The 27,414-nt window shown below is 48.0% G+C and overlaps 1 protein-coding gene across 3 annotated transcripts in view; it reads right to left on the bottom strand.

Annotated features, from left to right (window-relative positions):
- TMEM131L (transmembrane 131 like) overlaps positions 1 to 27,414 on the bottom strand; it is a 553,379-nt gene that overhangs the window by 82,711 nt on the left and 443,254 nt on the right. For all 3 annotated transcript variants that reach the window (XM_085641690.1, XM_085641691.1, XM_085641692.1), the window contains 3 exons: positions 23,800 to 23,982; positions 21,024 to 21,102; positions 2,275 to 2,360 (listed from right to left, as the gene is read on the bottom strand). In XM_085641690.1, the coding sequence (XP_085497816.1) occupies positions 2,275 to 2,360; positions 21,024 to 21,102; positions 23,800 to 23,982 (348 nt within the window). The remainder of the gene's footprint in view (positions 1 to 2,274; positions 2,361 to 21,023; positions 21,103 to 23,799; positions 23,983 to 27,414) is intronic.

Below are 27,414 nucleotides of genomic sequence, written 5' to 3'. Positions count from 1 at the left end.
TTGACTGAAATGTTTGCGTTTTGCTTACTTTCACGCTAGGTTTCATTGGAATTAAAGTCCATATCACTGAACTTGTTTGCTGCAAAGTTTTATAATATTGAAAGAAAAGCATAACACAATTTAAACTGTTGTGCATTTAGTATAGAAAATTTGGTTTCCTCAAAACTATAGGTTTGTTTGAAAAATAAGATTTTTTTTTTTGCAAAAGTGTAAAGCTTTAAGTTCCAAATCAAACCTGCATAAAAATATGGGTGCAGGACAATGCCACAAATAGTTATCATTTTGTGCAACTTTAGAGGGCATAGTGTATTTCTCCTTCACGCTGCAGTCAGTGACTGTTAATCAAAAACACCAAACACAAAAATCTCAGTATCTGCATATATGCTTCTGTTACTTTACAGTGCTAAAGTGAACATACTCGGACCTTCAACAGTGGAGCGCACTCCTGGTGTATTAATTATGGTGTCTGCGTAGTAGAAAAGGTAGGTGGTTCTGTAGGGTGAATCCTCCTGAGTAAGAGGATAGAATGCAGATTACACGGTGGCGCTTTCCTCTGTACACAGTGGTGCGATTCCCTTGTGCACTCAAAGAGACGGTATACAAAGTAAGCTTCTCTCTCATGAAGTGAGTTTGTTCAATTCTGACTTTTTATTCATTGTTCTGCATGGTTATTTACCCGTTCATAGCAATTGTTATTATATCATAGACAACATGCTTAGGATCATGCGTGATGCGCAAGGTTAATGATGTGCGGTCTACATCTCTATAAGTGCAAAAAGGCACAGAAAAGTTAATAGCCCATTCGTATATCGGTGTCGTGTGGGTCAGTGGATCAAAAACTGAAAAAAAAACCCAAAACTATCAGTTTTCGATCCACTGACCCACACGACACCATTATATGAATGGGCTAATAACTTTTCTGTGCCTTTTTGCACCTATAGAGATGTAGACCTCCCATGATTAACCTTGCGCATCACGCATGATCCTAAGCATGTTGTCTATGGTATTAACATCACTGTGTCGTAGGTTTACCTCACTGAAAGACAACACATGTCTAATACACCATCCACCTTTTTAACCACAGTGATAGACCCACCAGGACTAAACGCACCCCAGAACAGTCACTGATGGATGATCTCAAACCACTTACCCTACTTTCTTCTATTTTCCAGTTATACAGCCCCTGAGGAAGGGCAGTCCGCCCAAAACGCATTGGGCATAAACAAACTTTTGATTCTCAAGAACCTTGTTATGAAGTAATAACAAATGCTATGAACGGATAAATAACCATGTAAAACAATGAATAAAAACTCAGAATTGAACAAACTCACTTCACAAGAGAAAAGCTTACTTTGTATACCGTCTCAGAGTGCAAAAGGGAATCGCACCTCTGTGAGGAAAGCGCCACCATGTAATCTAAAGTGAACATAACCATAGCAACCTGGAATTCTGACGCAGGTCAGACTGTAGAGGTGGCTTGCATCTGCAGAGAAAACTAAGTATTGTCATGGCAGATTTCACATAAATACTTTATTAATGGTAGCTTAAAAATGCTGCTGATTCTTAACAAAAATAATTATAAAAATATGTTAACAATAAATAGCTAACAAAAAAACAGGAGTGTTCTTTGTACTGGGTATGTTTATCACATTGTTCACTGGAGTGCAAGTCTTGTTCATGTTGGGTACATTAAATTAGCAGAACCGGTTTTACGTACACAATTGCACCTTAAGAAAATAACATTACGTAAGAATTCAGTTTTCTGACAAAGCGTATATTAATGTCACTACTTTGTGGAGGTTGGTTTGACTGTCCCCATCTTGTGCTACACTATAACCCGCCCCCCCCCCCCACCCAGATTGTGAACATCTCTAACACTTGACACCCAATACATTAGTTTACTTTGTACAAGTCTGTAGAGAGTGCAGTTAATCACAACACCTATCACACAGATGTGCATTACGGTGAACAATTTAAGCTACAAGCATTCCTTTTAAACCACACGCTTGTGGTTTAAGTGATGGATTTAGTAGCAGGTGTGCATTTTGGCAGATTGTGCTGTGGTCAGCAGAGATTGGCAGAGCTTCTCCCTTGGGCATTACATGCAACATTATGATAGAAAAGTGTATACACTGCTGCTTATTTTTAATAACCTTCTAAATTCTCTGTAACTAAAATGCATTTATTACCATTACTCCCTCTTAATGGATACATCACATCTAAAACAGGTATAATGGATGCAACCTGGAATACAAAATGAAGTTTAAGAGTAACCTTTTGATTTTCCTGCATCTGAAATCACATCTGGAAAAGATGGAGGAAGGGCATCTGGAAAATGAGGGACATGGTTCATATCTGGGCTGTAAAACAAAACCAAAGGGAATCAAAGGGAATTCAGGCAACATTTAATTATCTAGAACATCAGATTGTTTTGCAAATGATTATACTGGGTGAAAGACTTTGTGCCATATAATACGGTTAAAGTTGCCTTTGTGGTGACCTCTATGACCCTAACTTGTAGGTCCGTCTTTCCTTACAATGTGTTAGTACTCTGCCACTTACTAGCAAGAAATGCAACTGATCTGAAATCCTTTTAAACTAAACACCTTGGCAGAAAGCATCTGGCATGTTTTCACAGATGGTATATCAATAGTTCCGCTTCCTGTGTGGCATTACACACTAGCCCTTTCTCTCAATCTCAATAAACTTCTGAGTTTTATGGGTTTCAACAGTGGCACAAGGGTGTTGGGAATAGGAGACCTCCTACACATTAGAAAGAATGGAGTCCCTGCAAAATTAACGTTATCCTACTACCTCCTGGTGCTCTCCTATTCGTAATCTATGGGTTGATTCCACAGCTAGAAAATAAAGAGAATAAGCAGCATTATGCTGCCAATGATTTAAGCAAACAGATTTATTAAGACATCTTGGCAAAATTGTTTGATCTCATGTGGGTGAATTAAGAACACTGATCCAGCACAATGCATCTGATGCAGCACATGGATGCCCTGTAGCATCCTCTGACCAACCCAGGCCAGGAGAATGTAACTATAGCCGCAGTGGCTCGGGAGCAAAGTACCTACACATTAAACAGATATAACTAATTTTGAAGAGGTGATAGTTCCTGTGTGTGCCCGTCTGTAATAAACAAGTTACTTACCTTTGGTAACAATGTACCTGTAAGAGACATATGTTAGTTGTAGATACTTTACCTTAGAATTTCCCCCAGGCCTCAGTCTGGATCCGGAGATCTTTCTTTAGTAGTACTCCTGCGCATCGGTAGGTGGCGTTGGTCAACTGTGCGTCCGTCATCTGCGTTGTGATCGCCGGGATGATGTCGCAGTGCCTACTTAGCTGCCTTCCCATGCGCCGACAAGACTTTCCACGCCAGATGCGCTGAGCCATGAAGGGCACTGACCACTGGTGTGCCATAACTAGGACCCTGTAAGGGAGTCCCTATCCCTAGAAATCAGTTCGCAGAGCGGGGAGAATGGGTGGGGCAGTAAGGAATCTACAACTAAAATATGTCTCTTACAGATACATTGTTACCGAAGGTAAGTAACTTGTTCATCTGAAAGAGACAGTTAGTTGTAGATTCCTTACCTTAGAATAGATACCTCAGCAATACCATCCCCGGAGGAGGGTCTGTGAACCAAGTTCAGATGAGAAAGTCCAGGAGAACCGAACAGACAAAATAGGCGTCCCTCTGCACTTGGCTGTCCAGGCAGTACTGTCTAGTGAACGCGTGCAGAGATGCCCACGTTGCCGCCTGGCAGATAGCAGTATTGCTGCCGTAGCCCTAATGGGATGAGCACATAAACCCACTGGGGGATCCTTCTTCTCTAAAACCTAGCAGATCTTTATGCAGAGAACAACCCATCGAGAGATGTTACGTTTTTGAACAGCCCAGACTTTCTTGGCACCCACATAGCCAACAAAGAGTTGATAATTCACCCGGAAATCTTGGGTGCGGTCAAGGTAGACTGACAGCGCGTGTTTAGGGTTCAGACGGTGGAGTCTCTCCTCCTTATAAGGGTGCGGAGGTGGGGAAAAAAGTTGGGCAAAGTGATAGATTGTCCTACATGAAACGGTGTAACCACTTTAGGAAGAAACAAAGGCTTCGTTATAAGCACCACTTTGTCCGGATTCACAGAGAAGAAAGAGGGCTTGGAAAACAGAGCTTGAAGCTCACTCACACTGCGAGCAGAGGTGATGGCCACAAGGAAGGTAGTTTTGAGAGTAAGGAGCCTAAGAAGACAGTTATGAAGCAGCTCGAAGGGAGCACACATAAGATATGTGAGAACAAGATTCAAGTCCCACTGGGGCATTATAAAGGGAGATGGAGGAAATAGACGAGTAATGCCCTTAAAGAATCTATTTACAAAAGGTTACTTGAATAAGGATGGCTGATCTGGCAGCCGAAGATAGCAGCAAGATAGCCCTTGAGAATGCCCAGAGCAGAGCCCTGCTGGGCCAAATAAATTATATACAAAAGGATCTCTGAAAGAGGGGCAGAAAGAGGACCACAGCCTTTTGCTGTGCACCATGCCACAAACTTGCTCCATCTACAGGCATATACCGATTCAGATGAGGGACGCCTGGCTGCCAAGATGACATCACAGACTTTGGGTGGAATGTCTACCTTGTTATGCGCCAGGACGCCCCTTAGCTGGGGCAGCTGTGCGCAATACAAATGCCCCTAACATAACATAACATAAGTTGAAAGCGGTCAACTGTCGCCGATCAATCTCCACGCAAGGAGGTGGAGACTGAACGGTCTCCTGCTGGTGCGACAGAGGATCCTCCCGAAGTGGCAGTCTGATCGGAGGATCGATGGCCATGCTCAGAAGCTCGGGGTACCAGACTCTTCGTGACCAGTCCAGAGCCACAGAATAATTTGAGCTCGGACGCGCTTGATCTTTTTGAGCACTCAGGGCAGAAGTGGTGCCCCTTTGAGAGACGGAAGGAATGCCTTCAGTGCCAAGCGGATCGGCCAGAGCTCCAACAGGTTGATATGGAGCCCATACTCCGCCAAAGACCAGACGCCTCTGATGTCTGACTCTTCCAGATGGAGCCCCATCCCAGGCGTGAATCATCTGTAACCACTGTTTGATCTGGTTGGGGAAGGGAGAGGGATCTGCCTCTGACCCAATCATGGTTCGTTAGCCACCACTGCAATTGTTGTGCAGTTCCCTCTGAGATCTGAACGTAGGAAAAATTCCCTGGATGCTGCGCCCACTGAAATTTTAGGTTTCAGTGCAGAGCCCACATATGCCATATGGCATGATCCACTAGCAGGATGCAGGAGGCCATGGGGCCCAGAAGCCTCAGTCATTCTCACCGAAATCCGGGATAGAGGATGACACATTGGTATCATAGCCTGAAGATCCCGGACTCGCCGTTCGGGAGGAAAGCCCGAAACCGCGCTGTGTCCAGAACAGCTCCGATGAAAGGGAGCGTCTGAAAGGGAGTCAAGTGTGACTTCGGCATGTTTATAGTGAATCACAGCGCAGGTCCGCCGTAGTTTGGAGGTGGGAGACGACAGCCTGAGGCAAGCCCGCCTTCAACAGCCAGTCATCGAGATAGAGAAAGACTGGAATCCCTAATCTGCGCGGAAGAGCTGCGACCACCGCCATCACCTTTGTGAACACCCGAGGGGTAGTGGTAAGGCCAAGGGGGAGCACGGTGAACGGAAAGTGCCCGTGGCCCACCGTGAACCGTAGATAGCAGCCGGGCTGGCAAGACATGGATATAGAAATAAGCGTCCAGCAAGTCCAACCCCACCATCCAGTTGTCGGGGTCGAGGGCAGACAGGACCTGAGCAAACATGAGCATCTTGAGCTTCTCCATCCGGAGGAAGCGTTTGAGGACCCCGAGTTCTAGAATAGGGCTTTGTCCTTCTTGGGCACCAGAAAGTAGCGAGAATAGTAACCACGACCTACTTCTGGCGCAGAGACCCTCTTATAGCTCCCTTGACCAAGAGAGCGGAGACTTCCTGGCGGAGAAGTGCCAAATGATCCTACAATATGCGATCATAAGACTGCTATGGCAGGAGGAGTAGTCTCTAGGGGGGAGGGAGTAGCCCCTTCAGACGATTTGCAAAACCCACCCGTCCGATGTGATGGATTGCCAGTGGAGGAGGTGGTGGGAAATCCTTCTTCCAACTGGCCGTTGAGGGGCCTAAAACGTTGGACTAGGAAGGTTTGGAGGCTGCGGCAAGGGGTGGGGCAGTAGGGGGGTGGACAGGCCTGCCCGCTGGCTCCCAGACCCACGAGGTCGCCGAGTCCCACGTCCGCGGCCAAGCAGAACCTGGACAGCTTGCGTGAACCGGAGGCTAGACTGGGCGGGACGTGGTTGGGCTCCCCTTCCATAGTCACGTAAGAGACGAAAAGTAGACTGGAGTGTGGGAGAAGACGCAGTGAGGCCTAAAGATCTGGCCGTAGCTCTAGAAACTTTAAAGCGCTCCAGCACAGAGTCTGCTTTGTCACCAAAAAGGCGATGGTCATCGAAGGGCAAGTCCATCAAAGTTGACTGGAATTCTCCCGAAAAGCCAGATGTCCTCAACAAGGCGCAGCGCTTAAGGGCTACCGAAGTGGCAATCATTCTGCCCAGTGAGTGGGTAGTAACTAGTCCACATCTTATGACGAATTTGGCTGCGTCTCTCCCATCCGCCACTGCCTTGGAGAGAACGGCCCGCGCCGCCTCCGAGCACTGAAGCAGCACCTGCGCGACCCTATCCCAGAGGGTATTGGAGTAGCGGCCCAACAGGCATGCGGTATTCACCGACAGCAGTGCCAAGCTGGAGGGAGAGAACATACGCTTCCCAAGATGATCCAGCTTTTCGGATTCCCTATCTGGGGAAGCAGAAGGGAATGCGCCCTTTGAAGAAGAGGCTTGGACCACCAAGCTCTCAGGGGAAGGGTGTTGGGTCAAGAACACTGGGTCGCCCAGGGCCGGGCGGTGGACAATTGTCCTCTCCACAGGAGGCCCTGTGCTGGGCTTGGACCAAGTGCCCAGGAGGATGTCAGGGAGGGAATCATTTAACAGCAATAGGGGTTCGGAAGAGGAAGCCGCAGGCTGAGGCACCTGTCAGGAGGTTAGTCCTGACTGACATCGAAGGGAGCTCATGGTCCAAGACCTCGGCTGCCCTTCTCACCGCCACAGCACAGGACTCCTCCATAGCCACAGTAGAGGAAGAAAGCAAACCAGTGTCTGGACAAGTGTCAAGACCACTGGCATTACCCAGGTCCTCTCGCCAGTCTGGTTCTTCAAGCTAGTCCATTAAATGGTCCAGAGACCCCTCCCAGTCCTCATCCCCACCCTCTGATCGGTACGGAACACCTGGGATGAACAGAGGAACAAAAGTACCCTCCGGTGTCCGTTCCGATGTCGACCGACATCAGTCCGGCTCCGGGTCAAACTCAGGGAAGGGGACAGCATCGGCCGAGGGCATGACAGGCGCCGGTGGCGTTGTAGTCTGGATCAGAGCCAGGAAAGGTTGAGTGAGATCGTCCGGCGTAGAGCCGGATCAAGGGCTGGATCCGCGGGGGCCCTCCGGCGCCTGAGCCAGAGCCACCCGCATCGAAGGCCCAGGACCCCCAAACCACTCCGTGGGACCCAAAGGCCCACCAATTGAGTCGAGCTGCCCAAAGACAAGGTGTAAGGCCTTGTAGAACTGTCGAAGTTGGGCAGTGGACGCTCTGGTAATGGGGGGAGACAATGAGTGGTCCCTGAATCAGGCACCGGAGATGGAGCCTTTGATCGACAACGCTCCGAATCCCGCGTCGCATCAGCCAACCAACGGGGAGAAGATGAAGAGCGCTTGTGCTTCTTCGCTGCCTTCTTGTGTTTCGACTTACCCGATGACCTCGACGACTTGGAGTGCGATGAGGAGTGGGGTCTCTGTGACCGGCGTCGAGACCTTCCTCTTGAACAAGACCGGGAGTGCTGCGGAGCGGACCACGGGCCTCCAGAAACTTTCGTGACCGCTCCCACAAAGTCTTCAGGTTCATGGCCCGGCAGTCAGAGCACGACTTTGGGTCATGGTTGCGCTCCAGACACCACAAGTACACGAGGTGCGGGTATGTCACAGACATCTTGTGACGGGAGCCGCAGGGCTTGAAGCCAGTCTGATGTAGGGACATCCCTCACGCATCAAGAGTCGAAGACTTGAAAAAAAGTCGACAAAAAGTTGAAAAATGCTAGCTAAAAACGGCTAAGTTGTAGCTCTCTCTGGATCCACGCTAGGCTTGCGCGTTAAAAGAAAGAACTGACGTCAGCGTGCAGGGGCAGCGTCTAAGTAGGCACTGCGACGTCATCCCAGAGACCAAGACATGGAGTCGACCGACGCCACCTACCGACACGCAGTTGTATTGCTAAAGATTGACGCCTGGGGGAAATTCTAAGGTATGTAATCTACACCTAACTGTCTCTTTCAGATTAATGAGGATATCTATGTTGCCACTTGTCGTTAGTAAATGGGAAACCCCCAACCCATTGAGTCCGAAAGTATACATAGAAACAAGGAGAGGTGAATATTCTTGAAATGTTCCTGCAATTCTGAATAAAGTCAGAAAAGAAAGCCTTTTCTGACTTTAGAACTCCAATGTGCAAAAGTCTGGACACTGCATATTGTCTGCTGTGGCAAACAGATCAAGTTAGGGTTCGCCCCATTGCTGGAAGATGCACTGTGCCACTTCCAAGTGTTACCACCATTCGTGATCTGCTGCTCAGTTTGTCTGTCCTGGTATTTAAAGATCCTGCCAGGTGTTGTGCAGTCAGGGAGATGCCATGAGTGCTTAGCCTTTTGCATAAGTGCAGAGATTCCTGGCACAGTACCGATGACTCCACACTGCCCTCTTTGTTGCAGTCAATCAATCAGTCGATTTGTAGAGCACTGCTCAGCACTCATGAGGGAATCTAGGCGCATGCAGAGTCCCTAGATTCAGCCGAAGAGCTAGGTCTTGAGCATCTTGCTGAATTCTGATACAGTAGCCAAGGTCTGGAGGTGTAGGGGGGAGGTCGTTCCATGCCTGGGCTGCGAGGCAGGAAAAGGCGCATCCTCTAGCCCTGCTCCGGTGGATGCAGGGGGTGTGAGCTAACGCGAGGGAGGCAGAGCGGAGTGGTCTGGTAGGTTGATGGAAGCTTAGGTTGTGGTTGATGTAGGCTGGTCTGGAGTTGTGGAGTGCCATGAATAAGTGGGTGAATAGCTTGAACTGGCATCTCTTCTGAACTGGGAGCCAGTGGAGATCTCTTAGGAGTGAGGAGATGCCTGTTCGTCGGGGGAGATCAAGGATGAATCTGGATGCGGCGTTCTGGATGGTTTGGAGTCTTTGGAGGAGGCGGGATGCGAGTCCTGCGTAGAGAGCGTTTCCTTAGTCCAACCTGCTGGTGATCAGGGCCTTGATAATGGTGTGTCTGGAGTTTTGGTGGAGCCACTTGAAGACCTTGTGTAGCACGCACAGGATGAAGAAGCAGGAGGATGATACAACGTTGACCTGAGATGTCATGGAGAATTTGCTATCCGGGATGATGCAGAGGTCTCTGGCGAGGTCCGTTGGGGTTGGTGTGGGTCCGAGTCCTGCGGGCCACTAGGAGGCATCCCAGGGGGAGTTGGTTACTGAAGATCACTACTTCAAATCTTGTCCATTGTAGGAAAGTGCCTCTTTTTGACTTGGTAACCCTCACTTTTTGCTTGGTATTTGAAATTATTTCGACTGGAAATACACTCTGTCATTGCTAACCAGGTCTCCAGAGCCAGATCTTTTTCCCAAACTGTACAAACTGTTTCCCCCAATTTGCATACCTTTAGGAGTCTCTGTAATTAATTCCCAAGTAAATGACACCCCTGGTACCTAGGGTGTGAGGTACTAAAGAGGGTCCCTAAGGGATGCAGCACAAATTGTTCCACCCTAAGAGACCCCTCACCTAACACATGCAAAACTGCCACTGTAGGCTGCGTGTTTTGGTACAGTCAAAAGTGAAAACACGGCTTGACACATCCCTGTGTGCCATGTCCCCTAACACTACATGTACTATTTGTAATTCACCCCTACAGCAGTTCCTAAGACAGGGTGTATTATATTGCATGTGAAGACATATCCGCATGACCAGATGAACAAGTTACTTACCTTCGGTAACGATGTATCTGTAAGAAGATTCCTCACCTTAGAAAATCCCCAGGCGTCAGGCTGGATCCGGAAAGTTGTGTCAGCAATACCCCTGCGCGCCGCTAGGCGTCGTCTTCGTCGTCGTGCGCCAGGATGACGTCGGAGTACTTAGATGCTGCCCTCGCGCGCTGACGTCAGTTCTTGTACATAGCTTTCTGCGCAAGGAACGCAGAGCCATGCAAGAGACCGACACTGGTGCCAAACAATTCTAGGGCCCTGAAAGGGATAACCTCAACCCTAGTTATCGGTTCGCAGAACGGGGAGGATGGGTGGGTCAGTGAGGAATCTAACTAACGTTTCTTACAGATACATCGTTACCGAAGGTAAGTAACTTGTTCATCTGAAAGAAACACGTTAGTTAGATTCCTCACCTTAGAATAGATACCCCAGCAATATCATCCCCGGTGGTGGGTCTGCGAACCAAGATCACACCGGATAGTCCTGGAGAACAGAACGGCCAAAGAAGCCGTCTCTCCGGACTTGGCTGTCCAGGCAATAATGCTTAGCAAATGTGTGCAGCGATGCCCACGTTGCCACCTGACAGATGTCTTGCAAGGGGACTCCCCGTCCCAGTGCAGTGGAAGCCGCAGTGGCCCGAGTAGAATGGGCTCTCAGCCCTACAGGAGGTTCGTTTTTAGCTAAGGAGTAACATGCCTTGATACACAAAACGATCCACCGAGAGATGGTCCGTTTGTGCACCGCTCGTCCCTTCTTAGCGCCCCCGTAGCCTCCAAAGAGTTGGTCGTCCACCCGGAACTGCTTGGTGCTATCCAAATAGAAGGACAGCGCCCGTTTTGGGTCCAGACGGTGGAGCCGCTCTTCCTCTTTCGAGGGGTGCGGAGGCGGAAAGAAGGTGGGCAACGTGACTGCCCAATGTGAAAGGCAGTCACAACCTTAGGAAGGAAAGAAGGACGAGTTCTGAGAACAACTTTGTCCGGATGGATAGAAAGGAAAGGAGGCTTAGAAGAGAGAGCTTGGAGCTCACTCACCCTTCTAGCAGAGGTGATGGCCACCAGGAAAACAGTTTTGAGCGTCAAAAGACGAAGAGGACAATTATGAAGTGGCTCAAAGGGAGCACACATCAGAAACGTCAAGACCAGATTCAAATCCCACTGAGGCATTACAAAAAGAACAGGAGGAAACATGCGAGTAATGCCCTTAAGAAAGCGAGAGACAACAGGGGATTTGAAAAGAGAAGGCTGATCAGGAAGCCGTAAGAAAGCAGAGATAGCAGAAAGAGAACTTTTCAGGGTGCCCAGAGCAGAGCCCTGCTGGGCCGAAGAAAGAGGAGAACCTCAGAAAGAGGGGCGGAAAGGGGATCCACAGCCTTTGCTGTGCACCATGCCACAAATGTGTTCCACCTGCAGGCGTATACCGATTTTGTGGAGGGACGCCTGGATGCCAGAATAACATCACAGACTTCAGGAGGCAAGTCAAATGGCATCAACTGCCGCTGCTCAATCTCCACGCATGGAGGTGGAGGCTGGACAGGTTCGGGTGGAGGACCGTCCCCTGCTGCTGCGACAGAAGGTCCTCCTGAAGAGGCAGACGGATCGGGGGATCGATTAACAGACTGAGTAGCTCGGGATACCAGTACCTTCTTGCCCAATCCGGAGCCATAAGGATGACTTGGGCCCGGTCGCGCCTGATCTTCTTCAGCACTCTGGGCAGAAGTGGTATAGGCGGAAAGGCGCACAACAGACCGCAACTGCACTCGCGACGAAAGGCGTCCCCGAGCGAGTGCCGCCTTGGAAACTCCAACGCGCAGAACTGCTGACATTGCACGTTCTCTTCGGTGGCGAATAGATCTAACTAAGGCTCTCCCCACTGCCAAAAGAGGCCTTGCGCCACGTCAGAGTTTAGACGCCACTCGTGATCCATCATGCACCGGCGGCTGAGTTCGTCGGCTCTGGCGTTCAGAGAGCCCGCCAGATGTTGAACCACCAGGGTGATGCTCTGATTTTCCAGCCATGTCCAGAGGCGCAGAGCCTCCTGACAAAGGGTCCACGACCCCACCCGCCCTGTTTGAAGGAATGCCTTCAGTGCAAGCCGGATCGCCCGCAGCTCCAATAGGTTGATATGGAGTCGGGACTCCGCCAGAGACCAGAGGCCTCTGATCTCCGCCTCTCCCATGTGGCCCCCCCCATATCAGGAGGGACGCATCCGTCACTACTACGTGCTCCGGTTGGGGTAGGGAGAGGGATCTGCCACTGACCCAATCGCGGTCCGTGAGCCACCACTGCAACTGCTTTGCAGTGCCCTCCGAGATCAAGACACGGTCGGACAGGTTGCCCCGATGCTGGGCCCACTGAAACTTCAGGTCCCACTGCAGTACCCGCATCCGCCACCTGGCGATGTACCAGCAGGATGCAGGAGGCCATCAGACCCAGAAGCCGCAGCACCAACCTGACTGAAACCAAGGATAGAGGCCGGAAGATGGGAATCAGGGCCTGAATATCCCGGACCAGCTGTTCCGGAGGATAAGCCCGGAACTGCTCAGAGTCCAGAACCGCTCCGATGAAGAGGAGCTTCTGAGAGGGACTCAGATGCGACTTCGGCACATTGATTGTGAACCCCAGCGAATGCAGGAGGTCGGCCGTAGTCTGGAAGTGGGAGACGACTGCCTGGGGCGAGCCCGCCTTCAATAACCAGTCGTCGAGATAGGGGAAGACTGGAACCCCTAATCTGCGCAGATGAGCTGCGACCACCGCCATCACTTTCGTGAACACCCGAGGGACACTGGTGAGGCCGAAGGGGAGCACGGTAAACTGAAAGAGCTCCTGGCCCACCGTGAACCGCAGGCAACGCCGGTGGGCCGGCAGGACGGGAATGTGAAAATAAGCGTCCTGCAAGTTCAACGCTACCATTCAGTCTCCAGGGTGGAGGGCAGCCAGAACCTGAGCTAAAGTGAGCATCTTGAACCGTTCCTTCCGGAGGAAGGACGTTGACGCTCCTGAGGTCCAAGATAGGGCGCAGGCCCCCTTTGCCCTTCTTGGAAACCAGAAAGTAGTGGGAATAGCAACCATGACCTACTTCTCGACCAGGTACAAGCTCGATGGCCCCCTTGGCCAAGAGGGCCATAACTTCCTCCCGCAGAAGATTCAAGTGATCCCCCGACATACGGTGGTACTGCGGTGACATGGCTGGAGGGGTCGTCTCGAAGGGGAGGGAGTAGCCCCTTCGGACGATTTGCAGCACCCACCTGTCCGACGTGATGGAACGCCAGTGGAGCATGTGATGGCGAACTCTGCCTCCCACTGGCGTGGAATGGGCCTGAAAGCACGGACTAGGAGGGCTTTGAGGCGGATGCTGCCGGGGTAGATGTGGACTGACCGGCACGTTGTCCCCCAGTAACGCCTTGGTGGAATCCACGTCCTCAACTGCGTGTAGGTTGGGTTTGTGCCTGGTGGCTAGGCGGGCGTGAGGGGGCGCCCCTTCCTTGGCCACGAAAGGGAAGAAAAGCTGAAGTTTGCAGGCGCGGGGCCGAAAGGCCCAAGGACTTAGCCGTAGCCCGGGAGTCCTTGAAGTGCACCAGCGCACTATCCGCCTTTTCGCCAAAAAGGCGACTGCCATCAAAGGGCATATCCATGAGGGTGCTCTGGACATCCCATGAGAAAGACGTGCACCACAGCCAGGCGTGGCGGCGAAGAACCACCGTGGTTGACATCGCCCTATCCAGCGAGTCCGTAGTGTCAAGTCCACATCGGATAGCATGTCGTGCTGCTTCCCGCCCGTCGGCAAGAGCCTGGGCGAGCCGTGTCCGGGCCTCCTCCGGACACTGGGGCTGCACGTCCTCCACCGTATCCCACAGGGAGTGAGAGTAACGGTCCAAGAGGCAAGCGGTATTCAAAGACCGCAGTCCCAAACTAAGGGAAGAGAAAAGCTTCTTACCGAACTGTTCAAGCCTCTTGGATTCCCGATCCGGGGGAGCGGACGGGAAGGAGGACTGGGAAGTAGGGGCCTGGATAACCAGGCTCTCGGGCGTGGGGTGTTGGGACAGAAAGCTGGGGTTGCCCGGTGCATGGCGGTGGCGCCGGGCCACGTTCCGATCCACAGGAGGTACTGTGGAGGGCTTGGACCAAGTGCCCTTCAGAACGTCCACGAGTGCCTCATTAAACTGCAGCAGAGGCTCCGAGGAGCTTGCTGACGGTTGGAGCACTTCAGTGAGGAGGTTAGTCCTCACGGCCACAGCAGGCAGCTCCAGCCCAAGGGCTTCGGTCGCCTTGCGCAGCACCACGGAAAATGCAGCACCCTCCTCCGAAGCCACAGTCGGAGGAGAGATGAAGCCAGTGTCAGGGGAGGTGTCCAGACCACTGGCATCCCCCAGCTCATCTGCCCAGTCCTGTGATAAGTTGGCCTGCAAGGCCAGAGGGTCCTCATACCCCTCCCAGTCGTCACCGTCATCCGATTCCTGGTAGACAGGTGGAATGATCGGAACCAGGCGAAAGATGAGATTGCCACCCATCGGTGTCGGACGCGGCGCCGGGTGGAGCCGCTCCGACGCCGGGCCCGGACCCGGACTGAACCGGGGAAGGGCGTCGTCCGAAGGCGGCGCTGGAGGTGGTACCGGAGGCGACGCCGGCGGAGGGGTCGTGAGGTCGGCCTGCGTCGCCTGGGATCCAGGTCTGGATCGTGCGGGGACCTGTGGCGTCGGGACCAGAGACGATGACGGCGTCGGAGCCGCCGGCCCGCTAGGCGCCCCCCAGGCGAGCCCGCGGGGCCCGAAGGCGCGCCGGCAGGTGTCGACGGTGGAGCCAGGCTTCTCATGGCCGAGAGGAAGGCACTGATCTCCGCCGGAGTCGCGTCGGTCCCAGTGACCAGCGGGTATGCGGACGGACGCAACTCCTGCGGCTCCGACAGAGCCGCATGGGTGGTACCACCCGAGCCCTCAGCCGAGTCGCAAGACCGGCGAGGGGAGCCTGAAGAGCGATGTCGCCTCTTGGACTTCTTACCATGCTTCGACTTACCCGAAGACTTGGAACCGGACGAGTGGTGGTGACTGCGGCTCTGCGACCGATCCCTCGACCTCCTCCTCGACCGGGACCGTGAACGGCATTGAGCCCACTGCCGGTACTCCAGGAGCTTGCGGGACCGCTCCCGCTTAGCCTTCGAAGTCAGGGCCCGGCAGTCGAGGCACGACTCGGAATCGTGGTCGGCCCCCAAGCAGAACAGGCACCGGCGATGATGGTCCGTAACCGACATCAGTCGGTGACAGGAGTCGCAGGGTTTGAACCCGGGCATCCTACCGGCACCAGAGTCGAGTCGACAAGAGACCAAAAGAGTCAAACAGTTTAGTCAAAACATGACTAAGGGGTAAGCTCTTCCCGGATCGGCGCTGTCTGGCGCGGAAAAAAGAAGAACTTACGTCAGTGCGCGAGGGCGGCGTCTAAGTACTCCGACGACATCATCCCGGCGCACGACGGACGCGGAGCCGCAGACAACACCTAGCGACGTGCAGGGGTATTGCTGACAAAACTTTCCGGATCCAGCCTGACGCCTGGGGATATTCTAAGGTGAGGAATCTGACTAACGTGTTTCTTTCAGATATGCTCCTGTGCTGTTCAGTTCTATTACTGCCAGTACAAGTGATCAGGGAAGCTATTTTAAAAGCATGTACTGGACACTGGAATAAAAAGATTTTTCCATGCTACATGATGGCTTCACTGAAAATAGAGATGTTTGGTATCAAACATCTTGTATTAATAAACCCACAGAGGTTCTAGTATTGAGTTTATTAATGCATGCACCCCGAGGACACAAGAGAAGTAGCCCCCTGAAAACCTACCAGCGAATGGTGTGTTGATTGATTGCTTTTTGCCAGCCTGCCACCGGAGACTAGTTTCTGACCCCCCAATGGTGAGAGTCTTTGCTCTCAGGAGGTCAGAAACAAAGCCTACTCTGGAACAGGGTGTTCACACCTCCTCTCACAGAATGACCTGCTGATTAGCAGCTCAAGGCAGGGGAATTTCAAAGAATTCACCACTTTTGAAATGCGCATTTGGCACCCCGCACAGGAGAGGAAGCTGACCCCCTTTGTCCAGAGCCCTTTGGTACCTGACCATGCTGGAAAACTAGCTTGTCAGGTAGGGGTGCCCACCTCAGGCTAGCACCATCCGTAAGGTGGCCTCCCCTGAAGTGGACATGACTTTTCAGAGTTGTCCATCTTGGCGATTGCAAAATTAGAAACTCTGGAACAGGGTTATGTCCACTTACCACAGGAATAGGTCTTATAGAGGGCGTAGTGACCGCAGGAGTCAGTAGTCCATTGGCTGCTAACCTACATACCCCTAAAGCCCCTAAATTCAATATTCAAAAAGAAGACGCAGCAACTGACTTGGTGTCAAACCTGCAGACCTGCCTGCTGACTTTGCTAACCGCACCAAAAGATTACTTTTCCTGCAGCTGCTGTCTCCAAACCCTGGGAGACCTGCCAGCACTTCACCCAGGAACCAAGAACTCCTGTGAAGCAGCAAAGCTGCTTCGCTTGGTCCTGCAGGCACCCAAAGAAACCTGAGAGGACTCCAAGACTGAAAGCCTGACGACGGACACCTCTGCACCCGTCTCTCCAAGCCAGAGTTGAATTGGGCCAACTGTGCCAGCATGGTCCCCTAGCCGTCCAGAGACAGTCCACTGTGGTTTCACCCCTCGTGAACTCCCAAACGTCGCCTACAGCCTCCGTTCATAGGCCCCCTGTACTGCAACTGCTCCTGGTAAGAAAAACCAGACACCTAAGGACACCTCGGCACTCCTTGCCCCTGGGCAATGAAGAAGAGGACCAAAGTTGTCCTCATGTCCCCGAGAATCGTGAGGCCTGAGCCACCCCTGTTAGTACAGCCAGACTGCCTCCCCAGTCAAAACCTGCCGTTTCTCTATGCGAAGACTGACCCCCATAGACTAACATTGGCCACTATACGTGTACTGCACTCAGTGTGAACGCTTGGTGCTGCCTTGGAGCTTGCCCCATACTCACCTTAAGTCCAGGAGATTTGTCCATTAAGTCGCAGTACTCTACGTGCACGCCGTCTATGTTTTTTCTCCCATAGGGTAACATTGCAGCCTCTGAAAAGCATAAACTTTTTAAACGTAAAAGTATTTATCTTGCAAAATGTTCATACCTGATGGTATGGATTCTGGTGCCTAAAAATATATAAAGATGTATGTTACTTTTATAAATTGGTACGGTTCTCCTTATTGAGCCGTGTGCATCAATTATTGAATATTGTGTGCATTTGATGATGTCTAACACTCCTCTCCGATAAGCCTAAGGCTGCTCGACCCCTTAGAAGAGCGCCTTGGGATTGTTGTCCAGTAGTAAGGAACTACTTGGTATGTCATATAAAGAGCCAGCTTCCTACATCCATGTTGAGATTCAGGCTGTTGTGGAGTCTTCAGAGAGGGAGATGAGTTGGACCTCATCAGCATAGAAGACTAAGTTGAGTCTGTGGGATCTGGTGAAGCTGGCCAGTGGTGTAATGTAAGTGCTGAAGACGTTGGGGCTGAGTGATGAGCCTTGAGGGACCCGGAGATTATCTGGGTGTGGAGGAGAATGGTAGTAGGCAAACTCTTTATGTTCTGCTGAGGTCGTGCAGTCTGGCAATGAGCGTGTGGTGGGAGACTGTGTTGAAGGCCGCGGAGAGGTCAAGGAGGATTAGCTGCTGTCTCTCCCTGGTTGAGGAGGGCCCAGATGTCATCAGTGGCTGCGATCAGGGCTCTTTTAGTGATGTGGATGCTGCAGAAGACAGTTTTGGAGTTGTCCTGAAGGTGATTCTGTTCTAGGTATTTTGCGAGTTGCTGGCTTTTTCGACGACTTCGGCTGGAAAAGGTAGTATGGAGATGGGTCTGTAGTTTTTGAGTTTGCTGCGGTCTGCTGATGATTTTTCAGCAAGGTGTTGACCACTACATGCTTCCAATCTTCTGGTGGAAGCATGGTCGTAGGTGGCCATGGTCAGGGAGCCATTTAGTAGAGTGGTGAGTTCTTGGCTGATCCTGATTAATCCAAACCCGAAAATGTGGTGGAGGCAGACATCTGGGCCACATGGCGGTTATCTGAGTATATGTACCCATTTATGGTCAGGAGGAATGCCTTCAGTGTCAATCAAATTGCTTGCAACTTCAGCAAGTTGATGTGAAGTTAAATCTTCGCTGGAGACCATAATCCTCCGATTTTCACCTCACCCGGACGACCTCCCAAGCCAAGCAACAATGCATCAATCATAACCGCTAGCTCTGGGAGGGATAGGGAGAAGGGTCTCCAGCAGGTCTAATCATGGCTGAACAGCCACCACTGCAGATCTTCAGCAGTCTACTTCGATGCCTGGATGGAATAGGACAGGTCGCCCTGGTGCTGAGCCAATGTGAGACTTCAAATACCATTGCAGAGTCTAAATGTGTCACCTGGTGTGGTCCACAAGCAGGATGCAGGAGGCCAAAAGGCAGTCAGCTCTGACTGCTCTCACAGAGACCCAGGTCAAGGGTTGAAACATAGGGATCATAGCCCAGGAGGTCTTGGACTCATTGAGGAAGAAGAATGGCTCATAAGAGCACCTTATCCAGGATGGCTATGATGAAGGGGAGCCATTGTGAAGGTGTGACTTGAGCAGATTGATGGAAAAGCCCATCAGATCAATCAGACACTGGAGTTGTCCCACAAGTGTTTGAAGCAAGCACGCCTTCAGTAGCCAGTCATTGAGGTATGGAAATACTGGTATTCTCAAACTCCACAGATGAGCTGCGACTACCATAATCATCTTGGTGAACACCCAAGGAGCACCAGTAAGGCCAAAGTGGAGCACAGAGGACTGAAAGTGCCTGTGGCCATTTGAAACTGTAGGTAGCCTGTAGGACGTCAGGAAGGAGATAGGACACATACTTTCACATTAGTCCAGCGCTACTATCCAATTTATTGGATTCAGGGTAGACATGACTAGAGCTAGGGTGAGCATCTTGAACTTGTCTTTCTTGAGGAAGAAGTTCAGAAGAGGAAGATCTAGGGTGGGACAAAGGCCTACATCTTTCTTTTGCACAAGAAAATAACTGAAGAAGCAATCACTTATGCCGCCAACCACTCTAGTGCTCCCCTGCTCAAGACAGCTTGAACTCCACCATGGAGCATGGACAAGTGGTCTTCCGGGAGGTGTTGCGGTATAGGTGGCATGTCGGGAGATAGGTCAGGAAGGTAAGGGAGTATCTGTGTTCCACGATCTAGAGCACCAATTGGACATACATGATGCTCTGCTATCTGAGGAGGTAAAAAGTGGTTTGCGGCAGCTTCAGGGGTGGGAGGTGGTGTTTGGATAGCACTTTGTCCCTAAGGGCCTCAATGCTGATGGCGTGCTCCCCGGTGTTGCCCTCAAAAGGACTGGGAGGCATCTTGCTGCTGACGCACATACTGTCTCAACCTCTTCTTGTAGCCTCTACCCAAGCCTCGAAAGGGGCCCTTTTGTTGGGGGAACTGCAGAATAGGCTTTACTGTGTCTAGAGAGTGGATGGTGGCATGCTATCTTAAAATTTCTCTAAAGACCAGTCAGCCTTTGCTCCAAACAACCGGTCAAAGGACATGTCTATTACGGACTGCTGTACGTCAGATGAAAGCTCTGTCAAGCAAATCCATGCGGGGCGCTGAAGTCCCACACTGATTCCAGCTGCCCTACGCTGTGTCCAGACCGAAACGTATAATTTACTTCAATGTGTCTTGATCATCAGAAATAAGATGCTGAAAGGTCAGTCTGACTTCTTGCCAGCAGTCCCAGATGACATCAGACACCCTGTCCCACATCGTACGTGAGTACCTACCCTGGAGTCAGGAGGTGGCAACATTGGCACTGGAGGACATTCTCTTTGCAAATGTTTCTATTCTCTTGGAATCTCGTTAAGGCAGAGCCATAAGTAAGGCATTTTGGTTTTGGCAGCTGGTGGGCACCTTTAATACCAAACTCTGCAGAGTTAGATGCAGTAGACAAAAACCCGGGTTCCAAGGAGCAGGCCTGTGTCGTCTTTCCACCTACCTATTCAATGGGGTAAAAGATCCTGGTTTTACCAAGGTGCTTACCAAGATGTCAATGAGAGCCTAACTGAATGGCTGTAAAGGCTCTTGGTTGGTCTGAGCTGGTTTAGGTCCTCAGTGACGGTATGTGATTTGACTTCTTGCATGGGAAGATTTAGGTCCAGGACCTCTGCTACTCTGATCAGGAATCACCGTGGCAAAGGAGGCGAAGTCTTCAGTAGCCATAGCCAGGTTTGGGGAAGATAGTCCAGTATCTGGCAATGTGTCCAGACCACTGCAATCCTGAAGGTTTTTAAATATATCCTCATCACACAAATCACCTTCATAATCACCATCCTTATCATAGTGCTGCTTTGGCTCTGGGTTGGATTGGCATAATGTTTCTGGCCAGTGGCTAGGGGTTGGGCTTTTAAATCGACAAAACTATTGGATCTGTATCTGGCATCGAGGCTCGATCTGGTGGCATTGGACATTGCGCTGGATATAGTGCTGGAGGTGGTGGGCTAGTAGAATGGGCCGACGCCGGGCGGAGGTCAAGAGGCACAGTAGGTGACAGTCACTGTTTGAACCCAGTCGTTTTGGGGCCCATATTTTCACACTGTAGAGGACAAAACTTACATTTGAGGAAAAAAAGATTTGTTGGCAAAATTCCAGGTAGACCAAACCCTTAATGACATTCCTAGTGTTAACAGTTCTTGATAACATGCTCTATTTGTGCAGAATCTATGAAATTAAGTCATGTACACCTAAAACACTTAATAATCAGAAAATAAAATAAAACATCAGTAAAATGGGCATATAGAAGATTTATTTTAAAAGAGACAACACATGAAGTTTAATTTTATTTTTACCTTTTATTGCAAATGGTGTGTATTAAATTCAACGCTACAGGACTTTCCACAGGATAGTCATTCGGAGGAAGGTTTTCCCCTAAATAAAAAAAATAAAAAAAGAGCTGTGAACCAATGCACTTCAAAACAAACACGCTACTTTGCCAATGGAAATTACACATTCATTCTACAGGAAGGAACACTGAAAATACAAATTACAAGGTATGAAAAATAGCATGGCGGCCCTCTTCAGACTTAAAGGACAACTTGCTGTAAGATGACACACACTTCTGACCCAGAGGATACAAATGAGAGAGCACCTGTTGAAAAGTGAAACTTTAAATGCATTTCATGACAAAGGAGCAAAAGCCATTCCAATTTAATTTAAAAATTAATATGCTTTTACTTGTACCCCTTTATAGGCACTTAATCTTTATTAGTTGTAATGTCAACCACAGGACAAGCTTATCCCAACTTGTGGAATCTGGGATAGCACAGGTGGCAATCTCTTCCTATTCTGTGTTGATGGCATACCTACTATTATCCCACCCTCTGTAGGCAATGAACATTGCAGTGCCACGTGCAAAGACAGGAAAATGACAGCTACGTGAGGAGGAAAAGGAAGCATTCGTCCAGTGTTAAAGTGAATACATTTTGATATGTCTAATGCTACCTTAGACCTAGCAGTGTGTGCTTGGATATTTGCATGAGGAGGTGACTTGTACAAAAATTTAAATGTCAGATATAGTAAGTTATTTATGTTCCATTACCCACCTTACTCAAATCAACATCACTATGGATGGCTAGGCACTGGCAAGATAAGCTGATTTTCTTGTCCTATCCAGATAAAGCCATATGGCTCACCTAGCCAACAAGTTGTGAATCACTACCACACAAAGGGGGTTCACTCTTGGGGAAAAAGGGTTGAATTTGGAGAACCACGTAGTCACAATGAACAATGTAAAAATGTTTCAGATCTACTCAGGCTTATATTACATTGACGTGGTTCATCAAAAAACTGAAAGAGAGTAAAGGGTAGTAGTAAGGAAATAGTTATAGTCTGTTAAGGGTAAAAAGTTCAGAAGATTTGTGTTCAAGTCAGCAGAGTACAAGTTTCAAATTCTATCTGGCAATAAGCCTTTTAACCAAAATACGAAGTAGACAGATCAGAAAACATTTAGTAAATTCACTAAAGAGAATGGCTCCCTTGGCAGAAAAGACGCTGTTCCCAGCCATTTGCTCTTCTATTGGCCACAGAGGAGAAATTCATATCAGTTAGCAGGCAACCCCATGGCATCAGTGGAGATGGCTAGATAGGAGACAGCCAATTCCTAAAAAATCATTTGCTGAAGCGGAGTAAGTATAGGGAGAGGTAGCCAATTTCCCTAATCGTCAATCTCGCATACACAACAAATATGTTTCATGCAGAGCAGATGGCCCTATCCCGATGCACTAAAAAAAAAAAAAAAAAAAAGCCATTATGGAGCCAAAAGCATTAGTGAACACCTGATGCAGTCCTTGGACTTTGAGAGCGCTGCTCTTGTATAGGATGATCAAGGGGGAACTCTCAGTGAAACATAGCCATCGAAGACTGCTCCCATATAATAGGAATCCCAGTTCATCCATGAGATAAAGCGTCTGTATTTCATGCTGATGAAGACTGTAAAGTCCATCTCTACCGACTCTTGGCTGCACAAGTTATAGCGAGGATGATCTAGATGACTTTCTATTCATCTAGTATGTGGAGAAGTTAACTGAACCAGTCAGTGCCAAGGATGTGTATCTCTGCAATGTGGGAATGTAGAAGGAAAACATTCTGAGAAACCGCTTCCTAACAAACAAACCAGTATCACCCTGCTTCTAGAGGTAAAACAGGGTGATTGTATTGTGTATAAATCAAGACTAGAATGGTTTTGGTCGTTGGCAATACTACTAGTAGGACAACAAAGACTGCCCACGTACTTATAAGGAGGAATGTATATGATTTGTCTCAAAGCACATATGGAATGATTCTTAGTCAGCTCTCTCCCTCCAACTTCAATAAATTTAGACTAATCTGGTGCCAGACAATTGTGATATAGAAAGGAAGAAAGAACGGCCCATCAACGGGATCAGATTAAGGACCATAGGTGAAATGGGCGACTGCTGCCACAGCACTTCAATGGAGAGTATGATTCTTCCTAAAAGAGCAACAATGTCACTAATGTGGAAGAAGGGATCGACCACGCAAGACATTCAACTGAAAAGCGAGAGACCCCTTTTTGCAGGATCGTACACAACCGACCTATATGAATTAAGAAGGTGAATACGAGGAAAAATGCTTATGCAATCCAGTAAATTCACCCTATCAGGAGTTTAAGCTGCTGATACTTATTTGGATAACATTGCAACAGGAATGTCCTTGGATAGGATGCTTTGCTATTTTACTGGGGTTTTGAGGAGCTCAGTAGTGCTTTACACTTTCCAGCTTAAGAGTTAATTTATGTAAAATAAAATCAAGAGTTTCCCGCATGATGGAGTCACCAGGCTGTCAAAGCTGTTCTTGCAAGCCAAGTCATGATGGTAGCAACTCAAAGCAGGGATTCACTAGAAGTCTGGATTAATAGTTTGTGCTCACTAATTGGTCAAAACTGTCCGTTGAACACCATGAATGTTCAACACCCAAAGCACAGCCAGAGCTCAGAATCTTGCCTCTGGTCACATAGTACCTATTGGAATAGTTGTGAGCAAAGACACTTTAATAAACACAATCCTCCGTCTAATATATTTAAACATGTTTACATCAAAGATTACTTACTAGATGGAATAGCACTTCTTGTTGTAATCACAGGTCTTTTGTCACCATCTGAACTGCTGGTACTACTCCAGCTCCCCCAACTTCCACGACTCGCTCGCACGCTCCCCCGAGAACTACCACAGTCAGAACTTGAATCTGAAGAAATCTTCTCCCTTCCATTCTGTTTAGAAGTGTGAAAAACCTCTGTAAAAAAGAAAGACATCAACCGTATCATTATAGGCCTTGGTCACATGCATTTTTGAGCTGCTCTAAGGTACAGAGAAAATTGTTCTTTTGCTGCCTTCTGCCTCAACAAGGTTGAAGACTGCTCTCACTTTCTCACCAAACTGCAGTCTGAGGGCTCACCTTTAAGAGCAGACTTAAAACATAATACCTTCCTATTTCCAAGAACAATTTGACAACTGTAGCAAGGATAGCAAATTCCTTTAAGGAGTGTGAGGGAAGGACATTGCCACAATTTTCAAATTCATGTAATAATAACAATAATAAATATGCTTTTATGCACCACTTGAACAGCTTTTTTTCCCCATTTTGAAGGCATGGCCCACTGGCAATAAAATTTCAAAAATGTGGGTGACATTTGAATCCTTGAACAACATAGCTAACAGTTCAGAAATTGTTAGAAAAAATGAACTATTCAAACTTCATTCAACTGAGCTTAGCACAGAAAAGTAGTGGCCATCCCAAAGGTCTCACTAGCACTGTAAACTAACACTTTGCCATGTCATTCTGCATATCCATCCATCTATCTGCTGAGTGCTCATAAATAACCAAAAGAAACTACAGTGCTTTAAAAAACCCTCAATGAATGAACAAAAATATGAACGAGAGTAGAACTGGTCAGAAAACTTTCCCCGTTAGGCTTAAGAGATCTTTATCACAAATGGGTCGACATTCATTCACATTGAGAAAATGCATTCCTTAAAAAACACTTCTAAAGATGACTTTGGAGTTTCTCAAGCAATTTACAAGACAGATTTTAGAGGTGATCATTATGTGGAGTTAAATGTTTGCTTCCAGAGTGCTGTGTGAACACAATAGTCTGAATGCATAATAATGTTGCACTTATTGAAGGCCTTGAAAAATTGTTTTTTAAATTGGAATTCAATACATAAAAAATTTGTACTAAATGAAGTAGTTTATACACTAGGCCCTAATGGATTTAAGATATATGCTGGACTTTGAATTGAGTGCTCCCTGATTTATATTGCAGGTCTTAAAGAATGTTGATAGAATCCATGTGTGTGCAGTAGATGGATATGGGTGCTCTGGTTATTTAGCTTAATCGTGTTACCCCACTTTTGTGTCTAAAATAATGGGAATATTTCAGCCTCAAATGTTAGCTAACAGTGTGTTTTTATATGCAAAATTTTCATGTCATGTGCTAGCTTATGGTGCATTAGCTGAAAGCTGCTTTTTCCTTTCTGCACAGCGTTTGCGATTGCTGTAGTCTGCTTGCAAGCTGATCTTGGAAGGAATTTGGTGCAGGCAGATTTCAAAAGAAAAAACAACTGAAGCAACTTTTTCAAGTTCTGTGTTGCAAAGTGCAAGATCTTAGCGCATATATCCCCAATTACAACATAGGGTAGAAAAGGTACACGAGATCCTGGTAATTTGGACGGGGTAAGCAGATCAACTAGTTGCTGGTGAGATGCTGACAAAGTATTGGATTTGAGGTGGTCTGGCATACAGGTACGCGATAGTTTTACATGTCAGCATATATTATTAATATTAATAGGGTTTCCGGTTTTAAGCTAAAACTGAAAACACTACTGATGGAAATATTCCATTTTCATTAGAAATCGGAAAACACCGGTTTTATCACACTTTTACTACTTGTGTGTTACAGTGGATTTTTTCATTATGCAATCAAAAATGTATTTTCTTTTAAACGCAGAAGTCTATGTTGAACAACACACATGCAATAAATGCTAAATGTAGTGGATAGGCATACCTAGATGTTATAAGCATGCAAGTTAAGTAACATAATATGATGATTTAAGTTAGCCTAAGTGTTGATTCCATATTAACCGCAATTTATATATATGAGCATTGAAAGGCCCGTTTTTCATATTGAGCTGTTCTGCACAAGAGGTTTTTCTCTTCAAAGCAGATGCTGTAATTTTCCAGAAACCTTCTTTTAGTTAGTGAATAGGCATTTGTTATGTATTGGACAACTGATAGCAAGGTTCTCACTGGGAGAAGAGTAGACAACAGGAAGGATGAGATGTACTGGAAGAATTCCTGAACCACAAAATGTGGACTAAGTATTTTTTCAAGAACTTGTGTATGTAGCTCACTGTGAAGACATGAGAAACTGGAGAGTTTACTTACTCCCAGAAGTTTACTGAAATTGTACTGGATGTTATGACAAAGAATGTGATACTTGTTGCACTTTAGAATTCAGCGTGTTAATATTAGTGCATGTTTCTAGAGAAGGAATCGATTCTCTAACTTGCATTTCTAGAGATCAACTCCATGGGTTTCAAGACCATAACTGTTCATTAGAGATTACTTTTTAACTTATTCTCGTCTTTATTAGATGCCTGCTGATTCTCTAGTTAGAATTCTTCATGGGGTTTCTAAAATGACATCTTATTCTATTCCATTCCAATTTATTATAGATTAGGCAAATTCCTTTATGGAACACGCTTGCTGTATTATTTCTATTTTAACCGTGATGCTGCATTTCACCTTGTATTGAAATATTGAGTACTGGATTATATCAAGTTCTAATGAAGATACTTAAAAGACTGATGCTTATTGAATAAATAATGAATCTTAAGAATTAATTAATAGAACCCTTTACGAACACAAATTCTCCTTATTGACAGTACTTAAGTCTTGAATGATTTTATCTGGTTGATGTAGATGATTGTTCCTTTTAACTTCTCCTTGTCGACAAACAAATGTCCATATGGCCAATGGCATGGGCTATATAATGATTCCATCCGAAGATTACGATATAGAAATCCTAGCTCTATCAGGGTCCTCCTCTTTTATAGAAGTAAAAGTACAGCCTCCATCTTGAGGTACTTTTCTGTGATGGATGCTGCCACTAAGACCCTCGAGGGGCCATGATAAGCCATTTAATTACGCCTTTCAACCATCTACAAGGTCCCTTGAAACCTTTGACTCCTTGGCCCTAATTCTACTCCTTTCATGAGTGCCGAACTTCCTTTATATGCTTCAGTTCACGGCTCACATGCATTGCACATTGCAGTGTAGTGTCCACCAGGTTTGCAGCTAGGTCACTGTCCAGGGCAAGAGGCACCACCGTAATGCAATCATTCTTCTCTGAGAGACAAACAGAGCTTCAGTTTCTGAAAGCTCAGGTTGAAGGTTTGTGGCAACAAAGATGACTGTGCTGACGGACTCCTCAAAAATCTACTTTCTCCCCTAAACTCCTGTACACAATATTCCTGTTGTCAGTTTTATTTTGTGATGGTCTAAAACGCACGCTGAAAGGAGCCACATAACCTCATACAGAAGGAAGCATATTAAGTCTTCTCCCCTAAGACCATGTACAGTTCGAATAGGCCCAGATTAAAGTGCAATATCAAATGTAGGAGCCCAGCCCTTTCTTGGTTTATCAAGACAAAGAACAACGCAGTG

Source organism: Triturus cristatus, chromosome 2_2, assembly GCF_964204655.1.
Source record: "Triturus cristatus chromosome 2_2, aTriCri1.1, whole genome shotgun sequence".
NCBI classification, from domain to species: Eukaryota; Metazoa; Chordata; class Amphibia; order Caudata; family Salamandridae; genus Triturus; species Triturus cristatus.
This window is presented reverse-complemented; position numbering and strand designations above follow the sequence as displayed.